The sequence below is a fragment of the Molothrus aeneus genome, chromosome 1 (assembly GCF_037042795.1).
Source record: "Molothrus aeneus isolate 106 chromosome 1, BPBGC_Maene_1.0, whole genome shotgun sequence".
NCBI lineage: Eukaryota > Metazoa > Chordata > Aves > Passeriformes > Icteridae > Molothrus > Molothrus aeneus.
In genome coordinates, this window is record NC_089646.1 from 56,040,753 (window position 1) to 56,057,721 (window position 16,969).

Here is a 16,969-nt window from a genome sequence, read left to right on the forward strand (position 1 = left end):
ATGCAAAGAGTCCTGCACCTCCTGACCACTCAAGTGGTGCAGCAGCAGCAGCCAACCCCCAGACTTTCCTGCCTTTTGATTGTAAGGGTATCTCTCCTCAGAGGCACCCAGTTTGAGCTGTTATTTTGTTATTAAGTTGTTGCGCCAAAATTAAATTGTTTTAATGATCTGGAAGTCTGAGACTCTGTTAAGTGAAACCTGGGGTTGAGCTTCTGAGGAAACATCTGACTGTAAGTGTGGGGTGTGTAGCTGTGAAGGGGCTTTGAGTACCAGCTCAGGTGGTGCAAGAGTGACTGCCAGAATGGCTCCTGGATGGTCAGATAGAGAAGTTTCCTTAACATGAGAAACAAAGACGAGTATTAAATAACACTTTTCCTTCCCCTTTTCCAAGCTCAATTTCACTGCTTCCTCCCAAATTCCTCATGCCCACTGCAGTGGGTGTGAGGGCATATGGTCATTACAGAGCAGTTCCTCTGCTGCTTCATCTCTCTCCCAGTTTTTCCTTCCTGGAATGTGGGCTTTCTTTGTAGGCTTCCCTCCTGCAGAAAAAAAAATATATCTGTTTGAGCATGTGTTCTCCGTTTACCACAGAAAATGTCCCATCTTTTCCAATGTGAGGTCCTCCAGAGGCTACAGGGTGGGGGGATGGCAACTTGGATACCGAGAGCATCTCTTTTTCCTCCTCCTCTGTCCATGGCATTCTCTCTGCTGTGTCTCACCCAGCTTTTTTTCCATAGGTGCTCTGCAGTGGGTCTGCTGGAATGGGCTGTGTTTGGCATGAAAAGCTCCCCTGAACTTTACCCAGAGGTCATCCTGGAGCCCTCCCACCCCCTCTTACAGTCCTTGTCACATACACCAAATACACCTGTGAAAGAGTCATCTATCATAAAATTAACAGATGTGAAATAAAGTCACATTTAAAATAAAGGTGGACTGAAGTTTATCAGTATTTGGCATGAGACTTACCTTAAATAAGAACTTTTAGTCCATTACTCAATCTTGAAGTACTTGTTTAGGCACTTCTATAGTCCTATTAGTCATTTAATTTGAACATCTCCTAGTCTTTCAGTTTGTACAGCCTGTGCTGGTTTGAAAATAAACCACAGTGAGAGATGAACCCCACACAAATACCTTGAGAGCAGGTCAGTTACAATTTAATAAAAAATACTACTGTAAATGCAGTGATACAGAAAAACTGGCTTAAACTCACTAAGTCAGAGTACAATCTCGCACCCTGTTGGTCTTGGTAGTGGTTGCAGTCTGATTAAGCAGTGGTTGTAGTCCTGTTGAAGTGATTGCAGTCTTGTTGAAAGCTTTGGTCCTTTGAAAAGTCTGGTCTTCCTCTGGGTCTGTTGAGCAATGGTGGTGGTGCCCCAAGTCCCCAAAACCCCAGATGATAAACAGGTTCAGGTGCTACCTCCCTCGGTTTGGGGAGTTTCACAGCGGAATGGTGTAATACTCTTGAGTCATTGCAGTCATCCATTCTTGCTAGGGCCATTGAGTCCACAATGGCCCCTGAGCAGAGATGACCCCCTCAGGATGGGTGTAGTTACCATGCCTGAGTTAATTGTGAAGACCATTGTGCCTTGCAGGGTTTGCCTCTTCTCCCTTATCTAACATCCAGTCTGAAGGGTTGGGTGCACACTGGGCAGCTGTTAAAAACGACCCACTGTTAACACTTCATCAAGTGTTATGTAGATGGGAGTAGAATACATAGCTTGGTTACACCCCACATTGTAACCCAGGACACAGGCTCAAAACTGGTTCACAAAGTAGGTGAACAGGCACAACTACACATGTTTATGGGTAAGATCATGAAGGACTGTTAGTATCGATCAGCCTTTGCATTTCTGTAAGACTCTTGTAGAATTGGGTCATCTTTCTGTTTCAAAAATCTTTTTGATGGACTGTAAAGATGCGGTTGGTTTTGGTTGAACTGGGATTTTTCTCCAGCACATGGTTATAATGTTTGCTGCTTATTAGTAAATAGGATTGAAGGATGGCTTTTTGTACAAACAGGCTGATGAATACTATGCCTTCCTCTCACTCCTTATAGTCTGACATGCTAATATCAAAGGTAACTAATATTGAATTACTTCAGTTAAGCCAAGACCAAATTGCAAGAGTGACTTTGAATAGAAAGGAAGAATCATTTAATAGAGAATTCTATGTACATCACTGCTGCCTTAAATGGAAGAGGTTTTACCTGGACTATCTTTTATACTTTCAGAATTACAAAATAGAGGTGTGTGTAGACAGAACACTAGATGATGAAGACTAAGTGGCTGAGAACTAGAACTTGCTTTTTTTTTACCTCATCATGTAGCACAAGCGACTACATGTGCTCTTGCCACCTTCATAAGAATTTACTACATTTAATGTAGCAGAAGCTAAGAGCATTGAAAAGAATTTACCGACTTGTATATTTTACTGATTTTGTAAGTTTTGTGCTTTCTTCATTTGAAGCACAGACATGTAGGCTAGGGTCTAAGCAGTATATATAAGAGGGAAAGGGAACGTACGATTGTGATTACTGAGTTCAAGAAGATCTTGGCTTCGGTCCCAAGAGATTTTTAAAGTGAAGCAGAGGGGGCTCTTAGTCTATAAAATACTTGAGAGCAAACATAACTTAAGCATTCTAATTGCCTACCAAGTTAACTGTGCATATCTTGTTACTTTTCTGACCACAGGGAGTTTGACAGCTCTAGTGTATCAGCATTCCATCACTCCACTGGCATTGCCCTGCAAGCTCCTCATCCCAGACAGAGGTATGCTTGTTGAAGTACAGAAGAGATATTCCCAGCCAAGTTTTGCTTCAAAGTGTCAGTGTCTGAAGGCAGGTGAATGTGTCACAAGTTAAGATCGAAGCAAAAACTCAACGAGGAGGAAGCTGTGGGTTTGTCTTCAGTATTGGTGATGACCCTTATCCAAAGTGTGGTTGTGAGCATACTGGTACTGTGATATTCCAGTCATAAGCGTATATTCATTGTGGAAATCCATGCAGTAATTTACCATGTGGGAAGACAAATGTCCTTCTTAGACATGACATTATGCCAGTGTATGGTTAGATTTAACAACTCATTCAGGTCTGGTTAGCAAAAGGACAAGTAGATAAGAGTAGATGGTGCCCTGAGTGAGACACTGGCAGGAAGAGTGTAGCAACTTGCACAGGTTCAGATATTGTTCAAGTAAATGATCAAAAAGCCTATGTTGCTTCATGGGATTATGATTCTAATTTTGCTTATGCTGATTTCATAAACCTCTCTTAAGAAAAAACCAAAATGCTCATGCTTTTCCAGTAATTCAGTTGTTTTATGTTCTCCCACATAAAGTTAACCCTTTAAACTTTTGTCATAGATCATGTGTTAATATACAAAAATAGCATTTGATTTATGCAAATACACCAGTGAAACCATTTTAGCACAAAAATATGCTCTGGTACATGTGACAAGATCTCATGCATTTATATGGCAAAACAGTGTGGAGGTTGGCTTGTTCTCTTTATCCCCCTCACCTAAGATGGAAAAATTATTCTGTTCTTTCAGAGGTACAGGTCTGGAACATTTGCCTTGTCTTGAATAAACATAACCACAGTGAAATTTTATTTTGTTTTTATTTTTTAATCCAATTCGATTATGCATTTTAAGATGATTTTCTGTAGTTAATGACAGGATACAGTGCCTGGAGTGTTTAAAACATTTGGATAACTGTAACTAACCATGTGAATAGTGTCACAAACTGTATTATGGTATTATGGCTCTCTTCCTCATTTGATTATATTCAAAGACAGCATGCCTCATGCTAAATGCAGCAGTGAGATCTTTTTACATGCATTGATATACCTGAAATAACATGTTGGTGGACAGTTTTCTTACTACTTTTAACAATTTCTTCCCAATTTCCTCAATTGGGAGGAAATGTTCCACTGCTGTCTTAATAGTTCAGATGGTTTTTTTTCAACTTAAGAAGAAGGTTTTGTTGTCATCCTCTGGATCAAAACATAATTAATTGATTTCATCATGGTAACACAGAGTCTTTTTGTATCAATTACTGTAAATTATACAAATCAAATGATATCATTAAAATCACACTACTCAAGATATTTTTGGCTGTAGTGAGGGAGTACAGCTATAAGTATTGTCTTAATGTGTAATCATGTGAATCCCTACAGCATATTCCTGTGTTATGTCTTTTATTGTCAGGAAATAAAAGTTAAGCATCCTGCTTGCAGTGCTCAAGGCAAAAAAAAACCTGATGCAACATAGATGATTATAATTGCAGATAAAAGGTGGTTTCATGTTTCCGGCCAAGAGTTGTTCAGTAGATGAGATCACAATTATGTCTAACAGCTCATACGTGACTATGGACTTTGATTTGTTGATTTAAATCCATACAAGACATGGACAGTATTTTCTGTTTGCAGATCCCTTGGAGGAGATAGCAGAAACTTCTCCACAAACTGCTGCAAACTCCGCTGCGGAGCTTCTCAAACAGGGTGCAGGTCTGTTAAATTTTTATCCTTGTATTTGACTGTTACCAAAGTTTGTACCTTACAGGCTGGAAGAAGCTGAAGCTTAGATTGGATTAAAGGATATATAAAGATAGCAGTTAAATTTATTGTGCTGGGTAGAAGTGTAAAGGGCATTGTTAGGATATGTACCAAGTTTTTTCCGTTTTCTGCAACCAGTTCCTACATTCTGTGTTTCGTTTCCCATTATGTGTCTTGTGAGAATATTAGGTGTATGTAGGTTACTTCAAGCACAGCGATTTTTAAGCAGGACATTGCTTTCATAACTGATAAACTTTGAGAGGATGTTTTCAACCTGTGGTTGCAGAGGTTCACGAACTCTGTGTGAGGTCTGCAAAAGCCAACTAAGGAAAGTGTTCAGTTAGGGTTAAGTTCTCATCAGTTAACAATACCACTGTAAAATGCTTACTGTTGCATCAATCTGAAAAAAATATTAAAGAACAGTTCTCTCTACTTCACTTGGTGCTGCATTTTCTTAGGAAATGCCATGTGTCTTTTCCACTGGGTGCTTTTATGGATTCTTATGCATAGTGCAGCATCCATTCTGGCAAGTTAAGTTGTGTTACTGCAAGCTTATTTGGTGTGACAGAAGAACCATGACCAGAGTATGTTCAAATTGTGTGATGCTATGCACTGTTACCATCTGTATGGCTCTCAAACTAGGGTGTTTGCAAGAGCTGTGTAGAGGTGTGCTCTGCTTCTTATCTGCTTTGTTAGTGTGCATCTGATCCAGAGAACTAGTTAAACAGCTTGTCTGAAAAAGTGTGGTGACATTCTAACTCACCGTGTTGGATAATGCTCTAAGTACTCTCCTGCACAATCTTAAGTTGTCTTTAGAAATGCGACCAACTGTGTTACTCAGCTGTACAGTGGGCATGTGCGGGGGATCCTGCCCAGGTCCTGCAGTGGTCGTTGGTTTTCAGGTTGCTCTGCATTCTCCCCAGAAGCCACCCAATTAGTGCCGTTAGAGCACAGGAATACACTACATTTGCCCCTTTCTTTTGAGTTTAGCCTACCACTGGATCCACAAGTGTGTTGTAGCAAAGCATGTGTTTCTAAGAATGCTGCCTCACGCAGCATTTAGAGCACTTCTGAAGGGGCAGTTGTCAAACTGGCCAGCTCTGCAAAGAGTGTTGCTCTTTGCTTGCGCAGCAATCTGCTTTGACTTCAAAATTTGAAGCACCATTTTGAGTGCTGTAATTGAGCAGGCATGCGTGGCTGAGGCAATGGCAAACCTTTGTGAGGCTGTGCTGTGAGTGAGCATGTATTAGCTCACTAGTTGGTGTTTGTTGCAGCCAACAGGGAAAAAAAACAGAGAATCAATTTTTGTAGCTTTACTTCCTATCAAAAGGAGCATATATTATCTTCCAAGAAATACTGGTTTCTCCTTGCTCAGACAGTGCTTTTCAAAGAAAAAGAAAGAATTATTCTTCAGCTGGGGCAGTAGTCAGATAAGTCTTTATGGGAGCTTTTGTATCATGGATCATTTAGGGTACTTAGTACATTTGGTTTTAGCCTGTTTTGATGTTTTTGTTGTTTTTAAACATGATTTGGAACCCAAATAGATAAATTAGCTATGAGAGGTTCTCAGAGTTGTTTTTTTTTTTTTTGCCTTGATACATCAGGGGTCCCTTTCCAGTCACAGAAGCATTCAACTTGTGGAGTTCAACTCTGAAGTGCAGATTCAAAACATGTAAATTGAGTCCTTTCAAAGAAACTTTAAAGCAGATATACTTACTCCCTGCCCTTCTATATCCACACTTCTCTCACTCCACAAGCAAAAAACCAGTCTGTTTTCCTAGAATGATTATTTTTTATAGCTCCCTGAAAAACCTAATGAGCATTTCCAGGTTCTGAGTGCTGAAGCTGACTAGAAATCCTTTGCTTCTTAGACACTGACAATTGAAGACTGGAAACCATACAGATAAGAGGCTTTTCCCTAGAATACACCTTGCTTTATTAATCTGCCTGTTCAGCAACAAAATTTTCTACTCAAATAAATTGCAGTTCTTAATTCTCTTTACACTGATACAGTCAAGAAACTAAGCATTCTGAACAAAGGACATTCCCAGTCTAAAAGCAGCATTGTTAAGCTGTTGCTGGTGGCACAGATGTGCTTCAAAATGTCACCTGTGAAAGATAAAAGCAGCAACATTGCAGGGCAGCTGCATTGAATGAAAGATCTTCCTTTTGTTGCAGCTTGGAGCATGGTTCCTCCAGGATTACTGTTCTCACTACCTTGTCAGGCCATGCATGATGTTCTTTAATGACAAATCTTTCTGTATTTCTCATTACTGTTTCTCTCCTTTTTAAGCTGACATGTTTTCACTTTGCAACACTTTCATAAGTTTCCATTTATTATTTCCTGTGCTTTCCATTTATTATTTCCTGTCCTTTCCAGAAGCAAAGGACACTCTGTATTGGGTAACTTCTGTTACAACTATCACTTTGAGGGCAATCTAGATAAAATGCTTGGAAATTTAATTTAGAAACAAAACCTGAAAACAGTCTGTTGACAGCAATGCACTGTGTGGCAGAAGAGGAAGGGACTCTGATGTGTGTGGCTGTGAAAGAAGGGAAACTTCCTGTTCTGAGGAAGGACCCATTGGATAGTGAAGAGCTTTAGATCTGTAGTGACCATACACAGTAATGTGGGGAGAAGAAGAGAGCTTATGATTTGGAATGTTCATTACAGTTTTGGGTTGGCTACTCATCATCTTAAGTCCTCTCTGCATGAATTTAACTGATTGAAGCAAAAGTTTTTGAAATTTTCACTGCAATGCAAAAATAGATTTTTGAAATTTTACACTTGCAAATCAGATAAATGAAATCTCAGGATCCATTCTTTCACTGATGGACTCCAGAGCTTGAAGTTACTGGGCTGATCATTATGCTGGAGTCAGGCTTATGCAGTTTTTAACTGTATAATTACTTGGTTGTTTTGAAAGTGCCAGTGTCTCTCTCTATAATTTTATGTAGATGGTCATAGGAGAAATCTTAAGACAGATTACAGAATAGCTAAATAAAAAGATAAACTGTTAGATTTAATTTAAAATCTTTGCTTTCATAGTAATGTTGGCAAGCCAAATGAAACTGCTAAACAAATGAAATGTAACCATGGTAATTTGTATGTGTCAGCTGACAGAGTTGTAAATTTTGTCCTGGATACCTACACAAGTGTTTTTACCAAACATAAAATCTCTTGATGCTAGTGTTTAGCTATAGATGTGCATAATCATTCTTGCTTTTTCTTAATTTGTTTGTAAATTTGACTGTATACCATAGTTCCATAGTAAGCATGTGAATAATTCTGTTAATACCATGTAATAGTCCATGTTTTAGATGCCACTGTACTATGTAGTAGTATAGAGTAGTACAGTACTACTGTATAATGCTATATAATATTAATACATACTTTCCTAATGCTCACTGCAGATTTGATACGAAACCATGTAAAAAAAGTAACTGTTTGATAACCTTAGAAACCCGTGAGTATCTATTTTATAGAGATATTTCAGAAGTTGCTAATATCTCTAGAAGAGGAATAGTACTTTTAGAAGTAAGTGCATACTGAAATAAAGAAAAAGCCTAAAAGTGTATGTCAGTAATTTTTATCAGTATGGAAATTGTTTTACTTGCTCTGAAATCAGTAAACATACATAATACTATTAATGAGAATTAAAGAGAAATGAGCTTTGACGTAACCCTTATTTCTTTCTGGTATGAAAACATTCTTGTCTTGCCAATCAAGTGAATGGTTTCCTTTGAATATAGTTTAAATATTTGAAACTGTAGAACGTGTGAATGTATGCTGCAAATGTGTATTTCCTTACTGGCTGATGTATTTTAACTTAAAAGCAAAATATCCCCATTCTTTCAGGAATGCCTTTGCTCAGTACTACCTACAAGTGTACTCTCTGGTGTTGCTTTGTATTTATTTAAATTTCAGGATATCTACGGGTAATAATAAATACATTCATTTGCTTTGATATAAAGGTATCAAAACCAAAGGAGAGTAAAAGGCCTATGAATCTCAAAATCTTTCCCCTCTTTCATTACAGCTTGTAATGTTTGGTACCTGAATTCAGTAGAGATGGAGTCCCTCACAGGATACCAGGCAGTACAGAAAGCTTTGAGCCTGACACTGATGCAAGATCCGTCTCCTATCTCAACCGTTGTCCATTTCAAGGTGTCTGCTCAGGGAATCACACTGACAGATAATCAAAGAAAGTAAGCAAATAAGGATGGGAAGGGATTATCTGTCACTGTTCCTGTTGGCCACTGTTGATTTGACGTTCCTAGTTACATTTTGCAATCTCTGTCTCAGAGGATACCAGGATTATAGGAATGATGGTGACTATGTAAGATAGCTGTAGTACAGGAAAATATATTTTAAAGTTGTGGACTTTATTTCCACATGGTATATTTTACCTTTGGAAGGTCACTTTGATAGGACATTTTTTATTGTTATTTCTTAGGAAAGTAATGGCTTTGCTAGCATTTGATATTGAACTTGTTCTGTGAAGTAATTTATCTTCATGATTGATGTCTTTCACTAGTATCACTGAACAGAGCTGACTTAAGCAGATGATGTGTATCTCCAGGATCTGAAACAGTGTTTTGGATAGCCTGTAAAAAACTGTGATAAAAAGTTAATTTATGTTTACTTTGTGGTAGCCTAACTAGCACTTAGAACAAACTCTTTCAATTCTAAAAATTACAATAACAAAAGAAGGACAACAGGAATTCATTATAGGTTAAAAAAAAGAAGTGCCAGAGTTCTTCATTCCATTCGGTTTGCAATCATTTGTAGCACATCACAGAACCTTTACCTTAATGGTAATGCCTAGGAGTGTGAATATTTTGAAATGTAGTATGATCAAATTATTCGCAAGTTCCACAAAGTTGTCTGTCCCACTAAAATAGTATCTAAATGGCCAGCTTTTAGAAAAAATACATTTCATACTCCTAGCTCTTAGCTTGAGAGTCAGTTTTCCTTTAGTTCAAAAAACTTTATGTTAGTGATTTAAACATGTATTTATTGGGTTAGAGCAGTTCAGGTGGATTTCGAAGTCACTCAAAGATAGCAAAAAATATTGTCTGTATTAAATTAAGAGTAAACACAATTTATTTTTCAGATTAGTTTATTGTTTGGAATTCCAAGCATCTTTACTGTTGCTGAAATTCATTTTCTTTCTTCCTATACAGACTCTTTTTTCGGCGACATTATTCAGTCAACACTGTTATTTTCTGTGCTTTGGATCCACAGGACAGAAAGTAAGTATGACAAGCAGTATTTTTAATATGTTACTTGTATTGTTCTACCAAAAAAACCCAACAAACAAACTAAAACTAACATTTTTATTTCTCCATTCAATTTTTTTTTTACTGTTTTCTTAATGGACAAGGTGGATGAAAGATGGCCTTTCTGCAAAGTAAGTAGAGTCTCTTTTAACTGAATGTTTGGTGTCCTAAATTACTTTTGTCTGAGAGGCGGAAGGGAAAGCATCTGTTCAGAGACAAAAGTCTCTCATATCTCTGTAATTAGACATTGGTTACTTCATCTACACCTCTGCAAATTGGGGTCTAATTATGTGATGGGTGGGGGTGGGAAGTCTGGAGCCAGAGCTCATATGGTTTATTTAGATTGAGGGTCTGTGATTTGACTGTGGTTTCAGACATTCCAATGATACTTGCTCTCTCAGTTTTGTGTTACACCTGTCCAGCAAGACTTAACACAAGGTTCTCTCACTTAGACTCATAGCTTTAAAAAAAATCCCTCTTCTAGTACATAGATGAAAACACTCCTAGTAATATTAGCGTATGGCATAAATGCATGATTACCTGTGGATTGCAAAGTGTTATCTGTTGAAGGTAAACGTTGTTGTCACCCTTTAATCAAAAGAAATAATTTATACAGAGAGGCTCAGCACTTGTTTCTGGAAAGGAACAGAAATAGATGGCTTAAATCCTTTTTCCAGTACTCTGTCCATTAAGATGTGTGGCCTTCAAATTCCTCTCTTTGAGCAATCCCTGACACACCACACCACACCACACCACACCACACCACACCACACCACACCACACCACACCACACCACACCACACCACACCCCACCACACCACACCACACCACACCACATGCCCCCCAAACTTGGTTAGAGGACAGCAGTATAGAATCCAATTAAATATATTTCCAGGGTTATCAGCATGTCTCTGATAGCAAACAGTACAGGATGCCATATGGACAAAATAGCAGGAAGGAGACAGTCTGCTTCCCTGATTCTCTCCTGAGCTGGCTGGTCACTCTGGACCGCTGTGTTTAGCAGCCACATGGAACCTTGTCCATCAGAACAGAGAAGTCTGATATGTGTGCTTGGTTTCTGCAGTATCTTTTCTGTTTTATGAAGTGAGGCAATGCCTGTCTGTCAGTTCTCTGACATACTTTGATTGCTGCCCTTGCAGAGTGTTTGGGTTCATTGCCCGGAAGCAAGGCAGTGCCACAGACAACGTATGCCACCTCTTTGCAGAGCATGATCCAGAACAACCTGCCAGTGCTATTGTAAACTTTGTATCAAAGGTCATGATTGGATCCCAGAAGAAGATCTGATGCCTTTCCATCCTTGATTCAGAACTCTTTGCTGGCTTCACTGAAGGAAATCACTGTGAGAAGGAGAAAAGCTATTCAGCAACAATGTCTGAATATTGTCATTCCCAATAAGAAAAGCAGAGGATGATCTGTATTGTGTTTGCAAGACCTCAGGCTTTTATTTCAAGATGCCTCACAAAGCATTATTTCTTTGTTTTTATATCAGAGGACAAAACAAAAGAAGCTGGGTGCCACCCTAAACCACGAAGCCCTTACCTGAATGAAGCATAAATGAAGAACTTTTCTCCTGATGAGTTTCTAATGTATCTTCATATGCTGTTTCTCATAGTTTATTGGAGCAGAAATACTTAGTAGATTGCACTACTTTTTTGTTCAGGAAGTGTTTTGTAAAACCTCCAAAAAGACACTTGCCATGATTGCATCAATGGTAGTTATAGGCCTTGCAAACATACTTCTAGGAGAGTGATCATCTGAGGAAAACTATTTGCTCTTCCCTATGTCTTTGTGATCAGTGATGAGAACTGAATGAAGAAAGGGGAAGATATATGTGAAGAGAATGTTTGTGTAAGTTGTTTTATGGTAAGAAAGGAGTGGCAGTGTGGAATATTCAGGAAGATTGCTCTGTATTTAGTGTTAAGAAGGCTGAGCTGTTTTAGTTTGAAAATTTTTCAGTAGAGCAGAAGTGGCAGAACAAAAAGAGGTGTGAAAATCTGTTCTATAATTAGGGGGGGGTTTGTAATTTTTTTAATACGGAGAACTAAGCAGGGGAGATTAAGCATTTTATAATTACAGGATAAAAATGAGAGGAAAGCAAAGAGAAAGATTGTATAATTTATGCATTTTTACCAGTGACAGATTATTTATAGTGGATCTCAGATCTTGGTATGTCAGAGAGACAATTCTTAAACTAGACCACTGTTGAGCTTTACCTTTAGCACTAATTTGTGTAAGTAAATGTGTGTGTAGCCTGGGCCTTGCAAGAGAAAATAGTCTGATATTTTGTCTTTTGTCTTACAGTGACAACACTCTTCCCATTTTCTGCCTCTGCAATACTGTTTTATTCCCCTACATAATATGTAATTATATTTACAGACTCTTCTACCCCATTATTTTGCTGGAGTTTTGAGGATTATTTTACCTTTTTTTTTCATCTATAGGAACTATATTGATTTGTTATTCCTTGAGCTAGGGAATCTGAAAGTGGATGGAATTTATTTTGTTACTTTGTCCCATTTTTTGAGAGCATTTATGTCATGATTTCTACATTCAGCACACTTGTACATATCTCTTTATCTTTCTTAACACATTGATATATGAAATGCATAAGAAAGTGCTATTTAGCTTTATAGAAAATTGATGCAGTAGGTTACAGTGGAAGCCTGAAGTGGAAGGGAGAGTAAGCCACTGAGATCTCCTGTGTAGTTCCCATTCATTCAAAAAGAGCAGTACTAGAACCCTGTATGAGAACTGATGGTTATAATGCAACTTTATTGTGGCATGTGCTGAAAAATTTCATTGCTTCTGTTTCTTTCATGTGTAGCTGTCAACATTATGTTAATAACCTGAGGAATAAAATAACATTTTGTATTTTGTATGTTGATAGATGAGCCACTTTATCCACTTGTAGATTTTAATCCTTTTATCCACCAATTTGAGCTATATTTGCCCTGTATAAAATAAGGGTTTTTTTAAACAGCTCTCTGTATTTCCTGAAGGGTCGGGAACATGTTAAACCTTTTTCAGTGACCATAGCGGAAGTATTACCAAATTATTTGTGTAACTACCAATTTTGTGTAAATAACTTTATGTTTTTTAAGAGGAAAGTAGTGAGGAAGAGAGAGAGAGAGAGAGAAGAAATATTTGAAGTTTCCTGAATTTGGACCAGAAAGTGGTTTATTAGTAGCAGTAGGCATTGGATATCTGTAGAGGGGTGAAGCAATACAAAGTGCGGAATTCAATAGCTACCATTGAAGCAAAAAAGGCAAGTACCTCTGATTAGTAACATATAATTCCGTTCTTTTGGCACAGAGGTATAATACTTCAACAGTGTTTGTGTACCATCCAAAAAAAAGAATGCAGTTCTTACAAATAGGAGCTTTGCTCCTTTTTATAAAATATGAGAACAAGTTTTCTTTTAATATTCTTTTGGTGTACTAAGATTCCAGTTGCCTAATCTCATCACCCTGTTGGAGCCCACAGAAATTCTTCAGCTGACATTTCAAGTAGATTTAAGTCTCAATTAGATTTTAAGCTGATGTATCATAGGAATTGAAATGGGGAGGATTTTTTAAACTATATTTTTTTACTTATGTAGATAATAAATTTTAGTGTATCTTCTTAGACACTAAGTGTTGGCTTTTGGGCTGAAAACAAAATGTCTTTTTTTCCCGTGTATTGTCATTTCCATTCAGGAGCTTATTTTATATTCCTTGTGCTTTCTCAAGGTCTGCTGAATTCAAAAGCATGAGGGATTGCATGCTGACACTCCTGGTGGTATTTTCTGGGAGTTTAGCTCTACTTGCTAAGTGGGAAAAAAGAAGTTACCCTGTTTCTCAGGGAGATTTTCTATTTTGCATTCCCTTGGACGGTATATTGCCATGTGCATTTGCTTTTTAATGAATTTTAAAATGGACAAAGCAAGATAGTTCAGTATGTAATGTTATGTAGTCTGTGTAGAAAAATATTCATGGAACTTATATGTTCGTGGCAAATATAAGACTAATCTTTATATAGCACTTTCAAGATTTTTGGTAGATGTGTATATGCAATTTCATAACTAATAGCAGCAAGTTGACACATAAATTTAGCCAGACTCCTGTTAATGTGGTTCATAAATACACTATTATAATCATACAGTGTTAAACTGCAAAAATGCTAAAAGCCACGTTTTTTATTAACAGTTTCAGGTATCCAACACTGTAATTAAATATTTAATATTTCTTTCTTGGTTTTTCCTACTAGTGAAAATTTTTTTTCTTGAAACTGTAAAGAAGCATCTAAAAGTCTTCAGTATATAAATGAATGTTCTATAAATTCTTTGTATAGTCATTTTCTCTGCTCTTCAGATACCACCTCTTTCAGATTATAATAAAATTACAAAAGTGAAATTCCACCACTCTGTCACAGGGCAGTCTATTCTGAATGAAAGTTACCTTCTGGCATTTGAAATCAGCTAATCAGAAAAACCTTCTTCGTGAGTGAAGAATAATTTGGGTGCTGGGGTTTAGTTGTAAGAAATGTTTGAGATTTCTTTCAAGGACTTCAGATGAGCCTGTTAGTGGTTCAAGTCAGTTGAAGCATATGATTTTCCTAGTTAATTTGTGGTTATAATGGTATAAAAGTATCTATTGCTTGCATTGCATATTTCAGTGTAAGAAGGAAGAATATGATACCATCCTCTGACTTAATGTAACCATTTAACTTTGCCTCCACTCTGCTTATGCTGGAAAACCTTCCAGAGGGGGCTGAGAAATTTAACCCCTGACTGAAACAGTGCATCGGCCAGACAGTGAAGATTGAGTTATATACATGCTTTATCAGGGTTATTTCTGAGACTGATAAACTCTGGTATGTCATGCTTATGCCCTTTCTGTGAGTGTCTTGGTTTGATAAGACACGTGTCTGCTGAGGAAGACAGGAGCCTCCCCTGAAATGGAAAATGTAAACCCCCTCCCTCTGAATTATTCTAATTTTGAAATTAAGGGGCTCTCAGGCAAAGATATGGGAAAATGAATAACAGTTCTTTATTAGGGGAGAAAATGAAAAAAAAAATGCAGTAATACAAAACAACACTGACAGAGAATATGACCTAACACCCTGTTGGTCAGGATGTTGGTAGCAGTCCAATTAAAATGGTGGCTGCAGTCCTCCTGGAGTGACAGATGTGGTTCTGTTGAAGCAGTGATCTTGTAGAAAGGTGTCTTTTTTCCTCTGAAGGCCCAGTGGTGGTGTAGATGGGCCTGGTCTTCCTCTGGGAATCCAGTGGAAAAGAAAACTGCTGCTCTGGTCTAACAGGTGATAATAGAATACAGACCCCCGCCCACATTTTGCAACCCAGGACAGTGAGGCATACACTGGCAGGAATTTTTCATTTTGTGTACTTGACTGTCATTCATCAGTACAAGTGATTGTGAGGTTTATGCATGGTTGTAAAGTGACATTTGTCTATTAAAAGTGTTGGTCTTTTATTAGAATGAATTATAATGTGGAACAGATGACAAGGATGCAATAGTAAAATGATCTTTTTGTGTCAAGAGTCCAGTCTCTCCTGTTAAACTTTTGTCCTTGAACCTGGATGCCATTGTATATGTGTGCTGCTGTTAGGTGTATTTTAAGGCTGTTCTGGAGTGTCTTTGCTCCAGTGGAAGAAAATCTGCTTTCAGGATTCATCCTAGATATTTTCCAAACTAGTTCATATGCAGTTGTTCTTATACCAGTGTTCCCTTAGTATGAAAACTGTCCTCTCCTTGAGATATTTATAGCAGGAGTTCTGCTCCCCCTTGTGTCCCTCAGTCTTCTTTTGGCAAGGCTAAACAAGTCAGCATTTGGCTTTTATGTGCTTTTGTGTTTGAAAGGCTGTTTTTTGTGCATTATGTAATTTATTTGGAGAGACTGTCAAGTATACAGCCAGACACTGTATAAAAAGGGGCAGAAGCTGCTGCCTTCTAATTTTTTAAATGTTTGTATTAGAAAACTCTTGAAACCAGAAAACTCGGCCCACAAGATAGGCAGAGTAAATCTCTCATCTGCTTCTGCTGTTGATACCTAGAATAAAGGTTACAGTAATGTAAACTGTATCAGGGGGTGTGGACAAAGGAAATTACAAAGGCAAATAGCTGAAGAAGTTTTTAAAAGCCAAAGTCAGAAATAGGAAGCTTGCAGGAGACCTAGCACATCTGGCAAGCTACCAAGAGGGCAATGGGGAGCTTTTTAGAGAATTAAAGGATCTTCCTGAATAACTGAGAAGGGATTTGCATCACATGTCACAAGGGATATCAAATCGGAACTCTTCCCTTTCTTTGAAGACATTTAGTGTCTCACAACGTACAAATGTTTCGACCAGTTTTAATGTTTTATTATTTGCAGAATCACAGGGTGGTTGAGGGTGAAAGGGACATAAAGAGATCATCTAGTCCAACTGTGTGGCTTAAAGAGGGACATCTAGAGCCATTTGCCCAAACAAATGGGCGTAGAATCTCCAGTCTCCCTGATCAATCGGTGGTAATTCTTAGTCACCCTCACAGTGTTTCTTAATATTCAGAGCTAACCTCCTGAGTTTCAGTTTGTGCAAATCACCTCTTGTCCTGTTAAGGAGCATCACTGGAAAGAGTTTGGCACCCTCCCTGTATTTATACACATTGATGAGCTCCCCCTGAGCCCTCTTTGCCAGGCTGTACAGCTTCCACAACCTCAGTTTTGTGTCACCAACAAACTTCCTGAGGATATACTCTGCCTGATCATCCATCCAGATCATCAATTAGCATGGTATGAAGGACCTGACCCAGTATGGACCCCTGGGATAGACCACTAATTACTGGCCTCCAACTAGACCTTGCACTGCTCATCAGCAGTGTCGGTGCCCAGCTATGCAGGCAGTTTTCAATCCACTTTACTGTCTGTCTATCTATCTATCTGCATCAACAGCTTGTCTATGAGGGTGTTATCCGAGACAGTGTCAAAGGCCATACCGAAGTACAGGAAGACAGTATCTACTGGTCTTCCTTGAGCTAAGCCAGTCATTTCATCAATTACTTCCCTTTAATGAAGGTAGATCAGCGATTACTTCCCTTTAATGAATCCATGCTGACTCCATGGAGGTAGACAGAGGGCTGG

General features: G+C 38.2%; 1 protein-coding gene across 1 annotated transcript in view; it reads left to right on the forward strand.

The window, feature by feature from the left end:
- TNS3 (tensin 3) overlaps positions 1–15,392 on the forward strand; it is a 133,738-nt gene extending 118,346 nt beyond the window's left edge. The window contains exons 21-26 of the mRNA XM_066557580.1: positions 2,691–2,768; positions 4,424–4,501; positions 8,590–8,758; positions 9,737–9,805; positions 9,937–9,963; positions 10,993–15,392. Coding sequence (XP_066413677.1) covers positions 2,691–2,768; positions 4,424–4,501; positions 8,590–8,758; positions 9,737–9,805; positions 9,937–9,963; positions 10,993–11,137 — 566 coding nt within the window. The 3' untranslated portion in view covers positions 11,138–15,392. The remainder of the gene's footprint in view (positions 1–2,690; positions 2,769–4,423; positions 4,502–8,589; positions 8,759–9,736; positions 9,806–9,936; positions 9,964–10,992) is intronic.
- The last annotated feature ends 1,577 nt before the right edge of the window (positions 15,393–16,969 follow it).